This window comes from Lagopus muta, chromosome 1 (assembly GCF_023343835.1).
Source record: "Lagopus muta isolate bLagMut1 chromosome 1, bLagMut1 primary, whole genome shotgun sequence".
NCBI classification, from domain to species: Eukaryota; Metazoa; Chordata; class Aves; order Galliformes; family Phasianidae; genus Lagopus; species Lagopus muta.
Window position 1 is genome coordinate 117760460 of NC_064433.1, and position 20374 is coordinate 117780833.

At 39.5% G+C, this 20374-nt stretch overlaps 1 protein-coding gene across 1 annotated transcript in view; it reads right to left on the reverse strand.

Annotated features, from left to right (window-relative positions):
• The window catches only part of PHEX (phosphate regulating endopeptidase homolog X-linked), a 96338-nt gene extending 84721 nt beyond the window's left edge, over window positions 1-11617 (reverse strand). Inside the window, exons 1-3 of the mRNA XM_048955236.1 lie at window positions 10955-11617; window positions 6920-6988; window positions 5045-5206 (exon numbers count right to left, since the gene is read on the reverse strand). Coding sequence (XP_048811193.1) covers window positions 5045-5206; window positions 6920-6988; window positions 10955-11066 — 343 coding nt within the window. The 5' untranslated portion in view covers window positions 11067-11617. The remainder of the gene's footprint in view (window positions 1-5044; window positions 5207-6919; window positions 6989-10954) is intronic.
• Window positions 11618-20374: the final 8757 nt, after the last annotated feature.

Genomic DNA, 20374 nt, shown 5'->3' on the forward strand with positions numbered 1-20374 from the left:
GCTGCCTCACATACTTTAAACACACACACACACACACACACACCCCATATCCTCAATTCCTTGTTTGCCACATTAGGAATTCCCTGCTATGTTTAAACTGGCAGCCATTCAGAAAATAGCCGTGCTGGAAAACCTTAGAACTGTAAATTAGTCTCAAGTAGGTGTCTCACTGGGCCAGATTCAGTACAGAGACTTATTCTGCAACTAGTTTCCATACACTGAAATTAAACTGAAAAGGCCTAAAAGCCACGTTCACAAGTAATTTATGTAATTTAACTCGCCTCCCTTGCAGTGCTGAGATTTAGGAACATTTGCAGAGTTTTTTGGTTTTTAATTTATTGCTTCCTGCATGGTCACTTTAAAAAAAAAATCCAGCTGTATATCATCACTCTGCAGACTTCAGAGAAAGTGAAAGAAACTATGTGGTTCACAATCAACATTCACCATGGGTAACGGGTACTGATTTACTTGCCACAGACTTCCAGTTTTGAATTATTCACTACGTTGCAGTGGTAAGAGAGTTGAGCTTCCAAACTCTTAATTAAGGTCACCAATAAAGAGGGAAAAATTCTGCAGGATCTCAAGTAGCTGTGCAGAAAATCTTATGGTAAGTGAAACACATTTAGTAATTCAGAGACATTCAAGCTTGACCTAAGGGAAAGCTGAAGCAGTTACAGCTTGAAATAACTTCATATAAAACCGGCCACAGTCAAACCATTTTCTCCATTCTGGAAGACTCCAAGAAACAATCAGTACTCAAAATGGTTCTATCTAACTTTTTAATGTGCCTGCAGTTAAAAATGAAAGGTTTCATTCAAGTCAGGGATGGTCTAGTGCAGAAAGGACTGGCTAACTGATGCTATCATAGGATCATAGAATATCTTGGGTTCGAAGGGACATCAAGGATCATCAAGTTCCAAGCTCCTAATCACAGAACCATAGAATATTCATGAGATATTGTGACCCATGAGAGTCACTCTGCCATCAGTCCTCCCCTCAGCTCCCCTGCTCTGGGCTCATGAAACCCAGGGGCCTCAGGCGCTCATGTGTCTTGCCTTCTGGACCTTTCACCATCTTTGTAGCCCACCTTTGTACACTCTAATAGTTTTATGTCCTTGTCTTGTGATGCCCAAAACTGCATGCAATGCTTGAGGTGAGGCTGCACCAATGTGGAGTAGAGCAAGAGTGGCAGCATCCTCTCTGAGAACTGTTCTGTATCAAGAAATTTTAACCTAAACCTCACAACTGCGCTTTAAACACATCTTTGGCCACCTACAATTCTCTCCTGTGTTTTCCCCTACAATGCTTGAAACCCTGATGTTTCTGATATCCAAGGGAAAGGATGCTAGTGTTTTCAGCGTGCTAGGATTTTACCCACTTTGTAAAAGGTTACATATGTGTTTTGGGGAGTCCGCTGAGAGCAGACAAAGAAAACCAAGCAACCCTCAAGCAAAGGATGGGAAAGAAACCAAAGGTGAAATTATTTATTTGGAATCCATCCAAAGACAGCTAAAGAAAGCCGTGGAATCATTAAAAAAAAAAAAAAAAAAAAAAACAAGAAAAAACAACCGCCACCACCAACAAAAAGTACCCGCTACTGTATTCCTATCCATTATAAATCCAAATCTTACAAAAATTAGAATTTTAACTGTCACATTAAAATTTATGAATGTAGAAGAACCCTGAAATGCACACTGCTTGCCCTGTTCCTTCAATTAACCAAACATGAGTGCAAAAAGACCATCACCCAGAAGTTCTCAGCTATTTTCCACTGAAACGCTCTGCCATTGCTCTTTGCTGCTCATCATTAAAGCATCAAAAACCTTCACCTATACATAAAATGTTCTCCCTTTTCTTGAAATTGAGTTCTGCAAAGTCCTATGCTCCTGTGTGTCTGCAATCTCAATACTAATACTACCACTACTACTAATAATAATAATAAGGAGCAACAATAACAGCAAAACAGCTTTACTCTCAAAACTGGCAATGTTTAACGACAGCTGCCATACACTGTACAGCTACACCTACCACTTTCTGGTAAGGCAAAATTAATTCTTACTCTTGTGGCCTGTTAGTGGCTGCAAGATCTTCTACATTTATTGGCCCTGGACGAAAAATGAAACTTCCAGCAGATTGAAGATACACCTGGGTAATCAAGACCTTGCACACAATTGCACAAATACTCAAACTCCCTTTCTGTTGAAAGCTTGGGAACATTCAGGAACCAGGAAACAGATTAGATGTTTAAATAATTTATTTTAAACAGTGTCATTTTTAATATATTGTCTGAATAAATACTTCAATCTATATCACACCATCAAAGAGTATCAAATATGAAAAATGTAGATCTCTGGCCAAGTCATGTTAACGCTCTGAGATTAACAGATTTCTTTAATATAATAAATATTTCAGAACGTGGAACTAGCTTAATAATCGTCTCCTTAAAGAGTGGGGCTTTTTTAATCTACTAAATCAAACAAGGCCATTTCCAATAGTGTGAGATGTCTTTAGGAAAGAGAGATTACATTGGCTTCCAAGATCTGGTTAGCCATATATGTTATCCAGTGCAAACAAACATAGTCTTGACAAAATTTTGAAAGCAATGATGTGGTCATCCACAAATTAATAACTATAAGTGTCAAGCTAATTTAGTGAATTAACTCAAGCTAAAGTGCAAAGATACATAGAGGCTGAAGTTACGCCTTGTTACTTTGGCTAACAATATGATATCCAGCACACTTTATTTTTAATTACCAAGAGTACATTTTGGAGATTTTATTCAATAAAAAGTTAATGAGAAGATAAAAATGTTATATTAAATCAACTCTACTCCACCAAACATTTCACTTTTCTTCCCCTGTACTATGCTAAGGAGCAGTTCAGGCCATTTGTTAATGTAATTATCAGGCATTTCATTACACCCCTTTTTTGATAAGGCACTTCCACTAAGTAAATACTTCTCTCTTAGATGTTTCTTTCTTTGTCTTGTACTATCATAGCTAGGGATTAGCAACTTCTAAAGGGACTGCAATAAGAAAGCCATATAAAATGTGGTATAGCATGATGTCCTTGATTAGGCACAGTAAAAAGAGGAAATTAAGGATGAGAGTCACAGCTTGCTACTCTATATTCAATTAGATCTGTCTCATATGTGGCTAAGGTTCATGCAGGATGTGCAGTTATCTAATACAGCCTTATCCTGGCAGCAGAAGAATTAGAATGCAAAACATAACTTAAAACAGCCTCTGGCAATATTTTGTCTTTTGGTTGTGACATCTTCAGCAGATTTAAAACAGCACTCATCAGATTGTATCCCACGTTGAAATTCCAAATTCATATTCTGAAACTCAATGCAGCTTTTAAAATGCTTAATGATGTGAGAATTGAATATTGTGTGACTGAAGAGAACAAGTAGAAAAGGACTTTGATCCTATACAAATACATGTACAAAAACTAACAGAAAAATAAATGCTATATTCAAACACAACATTCTAAAAGTGAGGTCTGTTCTGTGGTGAACAAAAAACAGACCAGTAGCTCAACTAATAGATCAATAATATGCTCAAGGTATGTGATGCTCAGGTACACGACAATGACAATGAATCTTGCACGTCTCCCTTCTCTTATGTGATATGGTTTTAGTGGAGATTATGAAATTTTGTCAGTTTTATCCTACTAACAGCAATCATCATCTTTCTTTCCAGTTTGCAGAACTTCCTGATGAGAAACGTTGCTGCAGAGTATAGCACAAAGCCAAGTCATATACAGATTAAAATACTTCTCTTCCTACACTCTTCCAATTGATGCTATTTTTTTATCCAGACATATCCTTAAAAAGCCTTCTCTTTCACTGATGATAGTCCAGGTACTTCAACAACAAGCTGAACTGCAACTTGAAATAAACAATCTCTACATCTGAAAGGTTTCAAATTGCTTCCTGCTGAAATCTAGCTAACTGTACTGCAAAATGTTACTATTTTTGACTTCTTATATTCTTTTCCTGCAATTATCCACTGTCATAAAGAGTGCTGCCACAGACCAAAGCTTGTTTCTGGATCTTCAGTATGCATTCTGTACTTGTACACCAGTAGACTCCTAGTCTACCTAGTCTACTGCAAGGAGGAAGGAGTTCAATTCCTGCTGCTTTTCCCATGGTATAAGAAATATCCTTTTGTATCATCATTCTTAAACTGTAGAGTTGCCAGCAATTGGAATCATAGAATCACTAAGGTTGGAAAAGACCTCCAAGATCATCTAGTCCAAACTTCTACCTACTGCCAGTATTTCCCCACTAAACCATGTCCCTTAGCACAACATCTAAACATTTCTTGAACACTTGCAGGGACAGAGCTTCCACCACCTCCCTGGGCAGTCTGTTCCAGAGCCTAACCACTCTTTTGGAGAATTTTTCCTAATATCCAACCTGAAACTCCCCTGGTGCAACTTGAGAACGTTCTCCCTTGTCCTATAACTAGTCATGTGAGAAAAGAGGCTGACCCCCACCTTACCACAACCACCTTTTCAGGCAGTTGTAGAAAGCAGTAAGGTCTCCCCTGAGCCTTCTCTTCTCCAGACAACAATCCCAGTTGCCTCAGCTGCTCCCCATAAGACTTGTGCTCATGACCCCTCACACCTTTGTTGCCATTCTCTGAACATGCTCATGGGCCTCAATGTCCTTCTCATAGTAAGGGGCCCAAAACCAAATACAGCACTAGACCTCACCAGAACTGAGTACAGGGAGATGATCACCTCCCTGCTCCTTCTGGACCTAGGCGCACTGCTGGCTCATGTTCAGCTGAACATCGACCAACACCCCTGAGTTCAATATCCCACGTTTTTTCTTCCTTCCCCACTTCTACCTCTGTTATAGTAAATTTTCTGCCAATGTTATTTTCAATAAAGAAAATAATAATATACTTAAAAGAGAACATGACATCATGCAATAAGCTGAAGGGAGTGTGGAATCTTCATTCATTTCAACACTATCCACTTAACAAACAACACTGAAAAGTCAGCTAAACACTTTCAGAAATGACATACTTACCCTTCAGTTTGAGGTCCACGTTGTGCCGCAGCCAAGGATATACACCATAGTTTGACATGTCTTCAGGAATAGGGTTGTTATGTATCCAGCCATCACATGCAAATCGATAAAAGTTGTCACAAGGATCTACAGATTGATTTATCTTGCTTAAGACGGCAGCGGCTGTAAAAAAGGATACCGCCTAAATGTTATGGTACTTTTTTACCTAAACTGATAATTCTATGAGACCAAAATCAAGAAATGATGATTAATCAGTTTCTGCAATGTGATGCTGCTTACTTGCAGCTAACTGTGGCTATTCTAGGACTGATGAATGTCCTGATCTCTGCTCTTTCTAAAACAGCAGCAAGAATAACACCCAGCTTCTCTAGCATCTAACAATGCTTACATTGTGGGAAAAGACAAAATATCTATTCATTGCTTGCTCAACTGCTTTAAGAGCAATGACCACCAAACCTACAGGAAAGTGACCTGCTGGGGCCAGACACCTGAATACAGACTCTCCACTGTTGCTGTGATGGAATTACGTACCTGAGGAATAGTAATGATATGCATCAAACAAATTAGCTTACAAAAAATTAGGCACTGTTTAGCTCAGTAGTTGCAAAACACATCTAGTTATGATTTGCTGTTCACTGCGAGATATAAGTGTAGTATTTTCTGCTCGTTTCTGTGACTACCTCCCCAACAGTTGCTACTGCAGGTGAGACTCATTAGAAAGAGATGAGTCTAACATGCTTGATAAAAATAACTTCTCTGTGTGTAAACAAATGATCACACATTATAGAGATTATGACATAGATCTATGTGAGTAAAGTAAGAGAGAATATGAAGATACTTGACGTTTTCTTCCTAAATAACCATGTGTTTTGAGGCTTATAGCAATAGTTAAATAGAAAAATGTATTTCCTATCAGAACATCTGATACTTTTACAGACTTTATAGTACTGTTTCTATCATTCAGTATTTTTGTGTAGAATACTTTCTATGATATTTCTATGTCTCAACTGTAGTTTCACTTCTCATGCTAGAAACTCTGAGGCTGACTGCACTGAATAATTTTTGGTCTGCTATGTATAGAGTCTATGTATGTAGCCCCACAGAATTTTGTCAGGATTTCAAATGCAAGTGTTGTTTTAATGTGGTTCAGAATGGAAATAAATATTCTTAGAAGTTCACACAATATCCACTTTGTTTCAAATGAAATGAATCTAGGGCCAGGTTTCCAGATGTGGTAACAATTGTTTGATCTTTGCTCTCATTGCATTCAATGAAAGACTCTCACTGATTTAGAGGGAGTAAAGCTGTCAAAATGACGAGAACAAAATGAGAATTAGGTCTTAACAGACCTGATCTCTTTAGCTCACATTTCATACTACCAGATGCCCCAGTTCCATGAGGTTTACAACATGCGTACCTGCGTGAGGAAGAGCCTACTGATATAGAAGTAGTTTCAGATTTTGAGCCATAGTTCCTATATTGCAGTCATTCACACGTATGTAAGATCTGACCCTAAAACATTTCTGTGCAGAATTCATTTGAATATTTTCTGATTACTGAGATGGAACAAAAAAAAGGTTTGAGACAATCAGTGTTTGGTTCCTCTGATAAAAAATTGAAACAAACCCAACAGGAAACTTTGGTTAACCTGGATAGAATAGAACTAAAGCAATTAAAAACCAGGAGTTGACTTGCAGAAAATATACTCAGATCAGCAGTGATTTAGACAAATATCTTTTTTTAAAATGTACTTATTTTTTACCCTAATTATTAATTAAACATCATAAGTGAAAAAGAAATATGGAAAAACAATATAAATATCCCATTAACCTACTGTGATCATGATGTAATGGATAGGAGACAGTTTTTGCTTACCAGCTTCAATGCATTCTGCAGTCAAACAGTACTGTTGCTTTGGATGAAATTTTATAAGACCTTGGCTAACTGCAAAATAGAAAACCATAATGAGATCGTTTGCCATTGATTTTGACCATTTGAGACAAATGCTGTATGCTTGATTGTTCAAATGTCAGTGCAAGCACTGGCCTATTGCATCTCTAGCCACAGTGATTTACAACACTTATAACGTACATTAGGTAACTACTGCATCTCCTAAAAATTATATAGGTTGCTCCCAAAGTAATTCCTCTTATTTGTTTCCATGGAAATGACAACAGATACAAAGAGCACAATAGCACTATCTGATAAAGCAAATCATCAGATACCAAACACTATTTTTCATCACAGTTACCACCATTAGATATGCACTTTTTGCTAGTGATGAAAAAGAGCCTTCATGACATGCTCATAAAAGTCCGCATGGCCCTCCAGAATGTGGTTTGTCTTTCACATTGCTGCCACCACTGCTGAAATATACAACCCACCCCTCACTGTGCCCACATCCACTGTTTGGTTTCCAGAAATACTCAGCAAGTGTTGATGAATGTCAATGTGTGCCAGTTTTTCTGCATTAAGGAATTCAGTGACACACTTCTGCTTCATCCACACATCCACGTCAGATGACATTGTACCAGACAGCCCCTCTGCTGCCATCTATCACACAGCAACAAAATTTGATGGAATATCAGTGGGAAGGTTCAATCTCTACTGCCATACCACCAACATCCGCCTCTGACATGTAGGCCAAAATAATGAAATGAGAGACATTAATTTTGGAGCTGCCCTCGTATTTTCCCCTCTTGTGCCTGATTCCTCAACTTCATCTATCTTTGCTCTCAGGCAACATGGAATAAGAATACTCCACGGCACATAGTGCATTTGCCCAGTGCCTGGGCAGTGAGCACCACCACAGTAGAAGCAATCCATCCCCATTGATGGCCTCTGAACATGGAGCTACCTAGCCATCTTCTGCAGGACTTTCCCTGCTGCAGCTCTCTGCAGCAGCGCTGCACTGCCTGGCTCCACTGGCATCTTTGGTGTCCTTTCACTATTGTTTGGAATAAGCTAAATTGGCAATGACTGCAGAAAAAACCCTGGTTTATAAGCCGGAGTGCAGTGTCTGCACGAACTGGCCTCTGAAGGCACTGGACATTTATTCACATCCAAAAGCTTCACTGACAAGAGCTATGGAATACTCAGTTAATTTTGGTCCCCTTGCAAAAATGTGCATTTTCACAGACATTGAAATTTAAATATGATTGCTTATTTGAGACACTCCTGTCAGGCAGCAAATTTGCAGATAATTCATTCTTGGGATGAAGAGTCCCCAGGGGCAGATGAAATAAGATTCAGTAGATGTGCTCAGAAGAAATAAATATCTCACTATCTCCTTTTTTTTTTTTTTTTAATAACTCAATCCGTAGCAAACAAAGACGGAAACAGAAGCAAAACAGTATGCAACTACTTCAGGGTGTTATGATGATGGTTATAAAGTTCTCTTGTAGTTCAAAAAGAATAGGAAGATGTGAGATGGTAGTCCAGCACATGAAAATTTTAATGTTAAAAAAAAAACCCTGAAGGCTAGAACTTCATACCTTATTCATTTCTTAGTGACTACTGAAGATTGCAATAGACTAGTGAAAAACAACATCTCAGAAACTACTTCTAGGTAATCCAGCAATTAGCCAAGAAAAACACTAGGTTTTGAAACAAAGAAAGATTGTAATCAGAATCAGAATACTGAGGAACAGGAGTAAACAGAGAAGAGTAGATTTCCAGAAGGCAGTTTTGAGCTATGTAAACTACGAATAATGGATAACGTGTCTATTACTGAATAGTTCTCCAAAGGCATCACACTCCACCCAATGCATGGGGATTTGCTTTTTCCCTCTTGAAAGCTAATCTTTTAGAACTCATCCAGGTCTTGAAGGTTTGCTAGATTTTTTTCTTAACAAAGTAGAAAAAAGAGAGAAATTCCCAGATACTTTTTGCGCTTGGTGTGAAATAAAGGAGAATGAAAATGTGTCAGCAAAGATAATTCAAAGCAGCCCTCATGGTTCTGATAGTACAGAAAAGAGGAAGGGGTTGTCAGGGGATTTGGCATTTCCTTTAGTGTCAATGGTACAAGCAAATAATGCCAAACAAAACTCTACGGTTCTCCCAGATCCTTCTGGGGGTTGTAGGATTTATAAGGAGAGCAAGCAAAAGAAGTAGGAGAAGGCAATGTTCTGCTTCTCAGACTGGGAAAAAAAATAATAGTGATGGGGAATTGTTTCAGGTTCATCAGAAACAACTAGTTACATGAATTAAATGAAAACTGAAGAAAAAAAGTCATCATCTGATGCCTGAAATGTTTCAGATGATGAGAAACAGTGGATTCCTTTCTGTTTGACAAAGCTAAGAAGGAGTTAAACACAAACTTACAAAAAAAAAAAAAGTCAAAATGAAACACTAGAGCATTTCATTGACAAAACGTTAGAATAGTTTAATCATTTTCCATTGCCCTTTTGATTGAAATCTTCTGAAAATTTCCAAACAAATTCTGAAAACATTTTTGTTGACCCAAGGCCAGCATTTATATTTCTTAGCCATTAGGTCAATGAAAATTTTTATACTGAATTTGATACAGAAAGGTCTTAACACACTTACAAAACAGTCCATGAGAATTATTATATTTGCTTAAGTGTTCACGTCTGGTCTGTGGATAACTCTGATAATCTACTGTAGTAAACTTCTGTTGCTTTGTACGAGCAATACGTAATCAAGCAACTTAGTACTAAAAAAAGAACAAGGTTTCACCATTGCTTCCTGGTGTTTAATATCATATTATTTAAGGGAAAAAATGTTATTTTTCATGTAAAGCCAATATTTTACATTACCAAGGTGAAGATCCAATTCTTATCATTATAAAGCCTTTTATTGAATGTCATGGAATGGGTTGGGATTCTTCACATACATAATAGTTACTTTTGTGCAAGTATTTGTGGAATTGATTCTACAACAGAATACTATCTGAATGAGAGCCTGCTGCTACCAGTATTCGCTAGAAAACACAACACCATTTTCTCTGTTGTCACTATAAGTGACAACTTATCTTGTAAGTGTATCTTTCAAATAACATCATAAAAGATGGGAGGGAAGCAAAAAACTTTTCTTAGAAATTAAGTTTCCCCAAGTCCAGGAAAATTGGACTCTGAAGAAATGAGAAGTTTGTCAGAATTATTCTAAAAGAGGATCGGTCTCTTCAAGCTTTTACAGAGTATTGCTTTCTATTCACTGTCTAGTTGTTTCTGGGTGCATTTATACCCATAGGTATACCCTTCCAACATCCTATGTTCCAACAAAGCCAACCTACAAATGATTTCAAATCCCAGAGATAAAATAATAATGCCTTCTCTATTTTGCCAAGTAACAGCTAATAAATCTGATCAAAACATTTTAGTTTCTTCCCAGATGTACCTTGTGATTTTTGCAAAGATGCCTTTGCGATTCGTCGTAGAAAAACAGAAATATCTAAAAAATGTGCAAACATATGCATTACCCAAGTTTTCTACAGGAATTTTAGCCAATCCATAATGAAAACCAAATGAAGGATTACCCAACAGATTCCATAAAATGTATGCACTACAGATTGATTTTCAGGAAACAGAGAATTTTAGTCCACGTTTGTCACAAACTGCCAGTTTGCAATCGGCATTACCAATATTCATAATCTTACCCCTTTCTTCCCGTTCTGTGTAAGAATCCCATTCTAGCCAGAGCTCATTCAACCCAGTATTCAAATTTAAACTTAGCTTTCAATAGTTACACGAGCTCACGTTGCAGCTTCTAGCTCTAACATTTCCCACAAAAAAAAAAAAAAATCTCTTTGCTGACACACTTAAAAATAAAATGGGGAAAAAGAAATGACCAGGATTGTCACCGTAACACAGTGCACGGCACAAACACTCGCGTGGAGCAGCTGTGCTCGGGAGGGTTACCCTCACACCAAGCCTGGACCTTCTCACTTACCCAAAAAAAGTGTGGTGCCAAGTGCAATGGTGCCAGCCACGAACACGCCGAGGGCGATCCGCGTGGGTTTGCTGGCTGCTCTCCTGCTCGCTGGTGCTGTCTCTCCTTCCATCGGAATGGGCTGGGATGGGCTCGTTCTTGAAGAAGTCTGGTTTTGCTCTGCTGCCGTTGTATCAGGAGCTCAACTACTCGCAAGCCGCATCCCTCAGCTCTCCTCCTTCTCTCTTCTATTTACAACTTCAGGTTTCTGTCGTGAACCATTTCCTAGGCACTTCCTGCTCTCTCCCCCTCAAAGCAAAATCATGCACTCGTAAAATAGTGGCTGCCTTCCGTGCTTCCCTCTGACCAGGACTAGGGAAGGCAAGCAGTGACCACTCTATTTACAGTTCCTCTGCCTGTAAAGTTTCTACGAACCAATCACTCAGCAGTCCCCTTTATCAAGAGTTCAGAGCACGAGGATTTCACAACGTTGCCGAACAGATGTTTTAGCTACTCTAACATATAGCCGTAGAGCCTTTACAATCAAAGCAGGATTTCTGACAACTTCTACAAACACAGGACTGATTGAAGGTTTTCATTTTCCTTTGTGCTTATTTAAAAGGCAATTTGCTGACTAAAGCTGTTTTGTGTGGCTTCACCAGCGATATTCAACCAGCGGACAAATCCCTTTTTAAAGTTTCCTAAGTGCTCTTAGAATATCGTGTAGCATTTTATTTTGGGAATTTGGTATGTGATAGTCTGTGCCAAAAATCACAATCATGCAGCAAAAGCAGTAATCAGCACAACCTACAGAATAGTGCTTCTTTAAGAGCTGGATTTTTTTTTTTTTATTTCCAGGCAAGGTATTTCAGTCCTTGCTGATATGCAATGAACCATAGGAGAGGAACCTATACCTCCAAGTCAAGTATCACTGTGAACTTAGTGGAAAGCATCTATTTGGCATTTAAATTTAGGAAGTGGGAGGAGAAGACTTATTTGTATGGATTTCCAAGTTTCAGGCTTAAACTTGACAATCTTCTCTCCAGGTGGCAAGGTTTCCCCCATTCAATTCATAACAAAATTTTGGAGTGAATTCTCTAATATGAACTCTCAATTTCTCCAGAGCTGGACACTCATGTAAAAGAAAGATGCAGGGAGAGACAGTGACACATCCACACTCTCAACAATTTGTGTCTGAGTTACTTCTATGCTGAATTCTTATTTCAGCCAAAAATAACTCTGATTTAAAAACAAAACAAAACAAAACAAAAACAAAAGATATAAGGAAAGAAGACAGGCAAGGTATATGTGATGGCAGTTACCAGCCTGGGAAACAAACAAACAAACAAAAAAGCAGATTAAGTATTGTGAGTGATTGCACACAGGTTTACCAGAATCCCAGATGGGCATAAACGGAAAACTTACTCCATCTACAAGAAGATTTGGATTTGGAAAGTTCTCCAAGTCTTCTACATCCTGCCTGAGGTCATGAAGGGAAAACACTCATTGATGACCCTTGTTCCCATTCAACAGGATGCAGAAGGCCATTCTTATCTGTGCTCAGCCCAGACAAGGAAGAATGCATTTGTTTCTTTTCACCTGCCTGCTTGTCCTGTATTTATCACATGATATCCAACAGCTAAGAAAGAAGACGGAAATGATGGTGTCAGGGAACGAAGAAAATCATATTCCCACCTGTAAAGTCTTCCGTTTAGTGTGTGAATGACTCCAAATGCATGAGCAGATCTTTGGTTTATAAACAATCACTGATACAACTCTGTCACCAGCACAGTTGAGAATATAATTTTAAGTGACATCGGTGCTGTTGAGACTTCATGTACAAATCACTACAAGTCTCAGAGGGACTGTTAAAAGGTCATGGTGATGACACAGAAAATGCATGGACATGTTGTGATCTCACCATGTGATCAACTTCACCCATTATCCAAACACCAAGTAGACTTCAATAGGATACACTTGGCAAGAATTTATGTTTGTTCTTGTGAGTTTCCTTCAATGTCAGAATTAAACCACTGATATTGAAAATACTAAACAGTTATTAGACAGAGAATACCTTCCAACATCTTTATATCCTAACTGATCAACACTAAATTATCATATCCTTCTCACTCAGATTCCCTCTTACTTAAAGACTTAAAATCTGGTATTCTAGAGAAGTAAATACCTACAGACTAGCATGCGCTGAATGAATATCATGCTGTATTAGTGTTTCACTGACAGCATTTTGTTTCAAGGTAAAATCTCTTCCTAGGACAACACCAGACCATAAATCAAGAATAGCTTTCAGTGTTGCAAAGCAGAAACAAGTTATTTTCCAGCTCTCCCTGGGAGACTGGGAAGCAGATAAAGGGGAGAGGCTGGACAATTCAGTCTCCTTTTCCAAATAGGAGCCTTAGCCAAAGCAATGTTGAAGGCAATGAGAGCATGGAGTAATCCTGACAAGAACTATCCAGCTCCAACTACAGAATGCCCTGGGATAGTCAGACCCAGGCAGTGCATGATCCTTCTGGCAAGGAGTCACAAATCAGCTGCCAGCAGCCAAATGACTTCTCTAAGCTGGGGTTTGTGGGCTTATTTACAATGTGGCATCATGTCAGTGTTCTTCCTTCTGGTTAAAAGAGCCTGGATGCTGTCAGTATCTTATTTTGGTTTCTCCAGCATGTAAAGAACTACAAAATTAGAGATAAAGCACAAACAGCTGCATAGAACAGCTGCAGAGATCCATTTCTGGCAGCAGTTGAAAAAGGTGTGTGGAGCACATATGAATCAGCTTCTGATACTGCTGATCAGTAACAGAAGTTTAACGTTGCATTTGAGACACTTTCCTGATATGTGCCAGGATTTGGTTGCCCTGCTCATCATAAGCACAGAAGCAATTTGGCAGGTACCCAGTATGCACCATGCTTAAAGCTGCTAGAACAGCTAACAGGACTCCTGGTGATTATAGTGCAATGAGGTATTTAATGAGGCTGTGCATAGACTCTGATAAACATTCATAAAACATTGAATGGACATAGGAAAATATCCAGTATTTAAATACGGCACACTCTGAATCACTATTCTTTCACTCAGAATTGCCTCTGACCAAGATCCCACTCAAACAATGGGATCACTTTGGCACTTAGAACAGTGCTAGAACAATGTACAAACATTTCCACTCAAAACCTTACATGAAAGAGCTGGCATACCATTTGGAACATGCTCCAGGCTGAACCACAGCAGAAGCATTCCAATGCCCAGAAGTTTGTCTACATGCATAATAAACGTGTGCACACATATGCGTATGGCTGCTCACTCCCAAACACAAGTATTTGCACATCACTTCACTGTTGTATGAGTAAATGCAATTCTCACGTCCATGGATCATGCTAGTCAGGGAGGGTGCCGATCAGAGCTGACATTGAATGATTGAGATTGAACTACTTTCCATGTTTAAGGTTAAATTCCCATTTCTTGAGGCTTGATTATCAGACACCTTCAATAAACATGTAAAATACCACATTTTGCCTATGTTTCACTGAAAACAATAGAAACCGGAGTTATGTGGGCTGTCACTGAATGATGCTGGAACCACAAAAGAGCCTGAAGTTGGTACATGTTCAGCCCAAGCTTGCAGAAAGACTTGTTCGGGCTCACTGGAAAATATTTTGTCCTTCTTTAAATGTATTGAAACAATTTCTGTACTTTTTATGAAAATGGAAAAATCAGTTCAGATTTAAAGTTTTTAAAAAAAAAGAACAAAACACATGGGAAACGTAAGACCCATAGGGATTGGAACAGACCTCTAGAGATCACCTAGCCCAAGCACTTGCTAAAGCAGGTTCCCTACAGCAAGTCACACAAGAAAGCGTCCAGATAGGTCTTGAGTACCTCCAGAGCAGGAGGCTCCATTGCCTCTCTTGGCAGCCTGTTCCATGGCTCTGTCACTCTGACAGAGGAGTTCTTCCTTGTGTTAGTAGGGAACTTTGTGTTGCACTTTGTGCCCATTGCTCCTCATTCTGTTGTTGCCGATGTTGGTCACAGAGGGCATTTCCTCACATGCTGTCCTCATGGTACACATTCAGGGCTTGCCCCTCAGAGGCAAAGGTTGCCTCAGAGGAATAAGTTAAAATTGACAGAGGCATCTCACAGGCAGAACATCACAGCTTTGATGGTGCCTATCAAGCATTTTTAGCAAACAGTCATACCTCACTTTTGGAGACAGAACCACTCAGGCAGATGCAGATTGAGTGCAATCAGCAGAACAGCACACAGCAGAGCCTGTGAAGTTACAGTACAGTACAGTTACAGTAGTGTGAGGTCTATGCTGGCTTTGTAGCATGGGGGTCAAAGGACATGCTGTATTTCATTTCATTTCATTTCAGGTGTTTCGTCGTGAAGACTTGAATTGTTTTCTTAACTACACAGTTCTTGCAACCAGAACTGGCTGACTGGGCTGTAAGTACATACACTGTGCTTGTGAAAAAAAAAGTGCATTGCATCTGAAGACAGCTTGACCACTTGTCCTTAGATCTCTGAACCTTACAAATGACACTCCTGGCTACAAAAATCCCAAAATTTCCATGCTGCAGCCATGAGCAGCCATACTTCAGGACAAACTGTTGCTTGATTCATCTCAGAGAGACAACTGGAAATTTATAACTCCATTGTTTTCCACTGGTGCAGTCACATCACAGAGGGCCTCAGTGCAGCTGTGAGAATGTGGGTTCATTAATTAATACCCAGTACAGAGTCAACAGACTCTGAACACTGCTGGTGGCAAACTTTTCTAGAAAAAAAATCTTCCATACAACCGCAAACGTGGAGGAAACACCCTGCAAAGCAGAAAAAATTGTTCTCCTACAGTTCTAATTCCCCAAATCATTTTCTTCTTATTATTACTGCTATTATTATTCTAAGTAGATTAAGCTGTTCTTCTTACTCTAAGAAGAACTTGTCCTTGTTGCAGGAAACATTGCTTTCTCAGACCGAAAGGTGCTTGTAACAAGCCCAAACAGCAACTTGCTTTGAAAACCAACATCTGGGATGATTAAAGTTAAACCACTCAAGTTTGCAAGCTTTCTGAGAGCTGCTTTTGAAAAGGCACTTTAATGAAACAATACATATGCTCTCAAGCAGAAAGGGGAACCGCTTTAGGCCTTCCTGCAATTTTTCTTCAAGAAGCGGATTAAATTATAGCTAAACAAAAAATACTTCTCTTAAAGGTCATGTTCACACTATTCATAAGTGTTTTTATGGATATCCATCACTTCTGCATACACTCCTCATCTGTCACCCCAAGTTACAGATTAAATATGGGATCCATTCCCACTGTTAACACTGCTAACAGAGAATGCAGAAAGGCATGGTAGCTGGCAATTAAAAAATACGTATATAATATTTGAGAGTATCTCAGCATATCTTCTTACTCAGAGAAGATGTGGTGCTCCATCCCTGGGGGGACTCAAGGTGAGGTTGGTTGGAGCCCTTGGCAGCCTGAGTTGGGGGGGGGCAGCCTTGCCCATGGCAGGGGTTGGGGCTCAATGATCTTTAAGGTGCCTTCCAACCCAAACCATTTGGTGATTCTATGAAAAATTTGGCTTTGTTTATCTGGACTAACAGTAAACATAAGATGAACTGCACTGAAAAAGACATTGCTGGGAAATGCAGTACTTTCAATGGCCACAGTTATAGTTACAGTAGCATAGACAAAACAGTTGTTTAAAGAAACTGTTGTTTCTTTACAATATTGCATCAGAATCACAAGAATCACAAGAGCTTTAATAACTTCCTGTGCTTCAATGCAAAGATGATTAATAAGAGCAGTAGAATTAAGGATACTTGGTTTCCAATAGGCTTGAACCTCATGGACAAATCGTCTGGTGTGTAGTGGGTTATATATTCACTAACAGATGCAATCAAAAGAGGAGAGCCACCAAAGCTGCATGTGACTGCTTCCTGCATCCACACAAGAAATGCCCCAAGTGTGCTCTTCTGTCTTTCAGAGAAGACCTCCACTGAAAATGCAGTGCCTCCTGCCTCCTGCCTACTCTCACACTTGGTTCACACTAAGGTAGAGAACCAAGCAGCACACATTTCACTCCAGAAGAAGCAGGAATGGGCACCCACAGCCTGTGCCAGTGCCTCACCATCCTCTGAATAAAAATTTTCTTCCAAATATCTAAGTTAAACCTCTATTAGTTTAAAGACATTCCCTTTTGTCCTATCACTACTAAACCGTGTAAAAAAATCAGTCCCCTTCCTGTTTATAGGCTCCCTTTAGGTACTGGAAGGCTGCAATGAGGTCTACTCAACTGCCTCAACCCTTCTTCATAGAAGAGGTGCTCCAGCCCTTTGATCATCTTTCCTCTGGACCCCAAATTCTCAAATGGAGATGTCCACATGTCCCTTTGCAGGACAGATTCTCCTATGCTGGAGCCTTGGTAACAGAAACAATAGACTTTTCCATCCTGGCAAAAAGTTTGCAGAACTGAGTATCTTTGAGCCCACATCCCCTTTGTCAAATCTGGTTGAGGTGGGCTACGAAGATCAAAAGTTCCTGAGCACAGCTGTGGGATCAGAGGCAGAGGCAGAGAAAGCACACTTGCATAGGCTCTGCTCTCAGAGGAAAAGCAGATGGCAAAAAATCTACAGCTACAACCTGAAATTAGTTTTAATGCATTTTACTTTTTCCTCTCTATCACATCAAAATGAAATTAAGTTTGCACATAGATTAAAGCCAGAAGAATCCCATGTCAAATATGATGCTTTAAATCCAAAGTCCCGTGGCAATATGGTATTTTTAGAGACATTTCTAGCAACTTGCCTCTTAGCAGTCTTGGTGCTACTTTGGTGAGTGTGTCCACATTCAGTAATGACACTCAGCAGGACCTCAGGAGGACATGTGATGAAGGTCATCTGGAAGGGGAAGCACAATCACCTCACACTGAAATCAGAAACCCAGACCCCACAGAATCATCAAGACTAAACATCTGTTTTCCTCAAGTCACAGAAATCCTCAAGAACCAAACTGGAGCCAAATATAATTATCTTCACAAACCAAATTGCTATGTTCTTGACAAGCCTTTCCTGAAGTTTCCAACATCTCTATTGAAAATAAAGCTTTGTGCTTTTTCTTTTTTTTTTTTTTTGCTGTTGTTTCTGCTGGTTTTTTTCTTTCTTTTTTTCCCACTACTGACACAAGGTTATGAAACACAGATTTGTTGTTGCCTTACATTTTTATGGATTTATAACTGGACCTGATTAAAAAAAAAAACCAACATAACTTTCAATAAAACTTATGGACACTCAGATGAAAAATTTGCTGTATTCATGTACACTTCTCAAAGCCAGTCCTTGATATTTCCATTTCACTGGAAGAGTATTTGCTTCAGTCTTACTGCCAGGCCTGGATACAGGATTTCTCCAGGAACAAAGGAAAGTGTGTTGTTTCTGCTTTTGTGACATTTCTGCATATACTGCAGTAGGAAAGCAGGTATTCTGGATTACTTTTCAAATTTTGGTATCAGAACACATCTGCATGAGGAGAGCACAAATTTAGAAGCAGCATAAGCAAAAATGTCAAACATTGTTCCTGAACAGAATAACTTAACGCTCACACTTCTGCTTGTAAAGGGCAAAAACAGAGTAGAAACATAGTGGTACAGTTAAAACAACACCGGATTTTTTCCATCTCAGCCTTCACTGACCAAAAGTACAAATGTAATAATGAAAATCTGAGGGAAACTCTGACCAAGAAATGTGTAAACACACCTGCTGAGAACCTTCTCTATAATGGGAGGTAGCAGGATGAAAATGTCAATGGTGATTCGTTGTCACTGCCTTTCCCCAGCAGAAGAAAAAATTAACTGCAAAACTGCTATTAGAATGAGGACTTCTGCTCAGTTCTCTGAAATTAGTGCAAACATGATCAGTCTTTTCTGGGTGCAGCTGGCTAACTGAAATGGGACATTCATTACCTAATTTTACAGCAATATGTGAGCCAACCTCTTACCAAGATAATGCTTTCAATATAAAGTGATAGAATAAGCATCTTGCAATATGCACAGCAGTAAGATTGACCAGGGAATACTAATAGCACCTGCTTTCACTAGGAAAACATCTACAGCCAGGCAATAAATTCCAAAAATTATCTAGAAACATAAAAGCCTTCACAAACAAAGGGGTTTGAAGCACCAGTTAATGAGAGGAAATATGAGCCTGCAGAATGGCATGGAGCTGCATGAGGGGAGGGGCAGCTGTGGGTCATGGAAAGGGTCTGCATCACAGGGCTGTGAGCACAGCCCCAAGCACTGAAGATCAGCAGTTTCAGGTATAGGGTTTGATTTTGGGTTGTGCTGCATGGAGCCAAGTGCTGGACTCCATGAGCCTTGTAGGTCCCTTCCAACTCAGGGTATTCTATGGATCTGTGATTCCATATCCTCTGCCTAGAGAGGAAGTCTTCATACTGAGACTGTCTGAACTAGGACACACGATTGGAATTTCATACCAACCTCATGAGCATCACTTGATTCTGTACGTAGGCTCAACTTGCACCACTCAGGGTAGTCAGGGCCAGAAGAACACTGACACAACACCTCGATGGGAACTGTAACGTGTTTGGGACAAGAGAGATCAGGCATGGGCTGCACCTCAGCTCAAGTGTATGGATATGGTCACAGAGCTATCAACTAATTGAGGGAAAGATCTGTTTCTTCCAGCTCTTTTTTAAGCCTACTAGTCTCATAAAGAGATTTCTTTTTGTTACAGCCTTTGCCTTCAGAAAACATGCTCTTAAGAGGAATCACATGTGTTTTCGGCTTCACGTCTTAAAGTCTTTTGTGGCTTGCCATCTCTTTTTCTTCACACTATCTGAGGATGAAAGCAACTATATAAACATATTTTAAGTTACATATAATACCAAATGAAAAAAACACTCTGCTGTGTGAGTCTGCAGGTACTGCAAAAGACACGAAGCTATTAAAATGTATTTTGACTGGCACAACATTAAATGTACTTTACCGTGTCTGAAACTCAGATGTATTTGAGTGCCACTTGTTCACAATTGGATGCTCAAGCAAGGCCAGGTTTCTGCCACTGGTTGGAAGAAGTAATTCACTTGCTGTCACTAGACAGCCAAGCAGGGGCTGAGCATCCAGACTGCAAGCATCACCCATAGCCCACATTCCTTCATTCTCACAAATAACACATGCTGGGTACAGGGCTGCACTCCTGCTGGACAAAAAGTGTCAGCTTGGCATGCCGCACCACCTTCCTTCCAGCTGCAGTCCTCTGAGCAGCACAAAGGTGCTCCCTGTGCAACAGCCATTCAGCACACAGCAGTACTGCTTTTGGATATGGATCTGAAAACCACATGGCTATTTTATTTTCACTACAGGAAAAGAAAAAAGGAAAGAGGAAATAACAGCCTTTGTATTCATT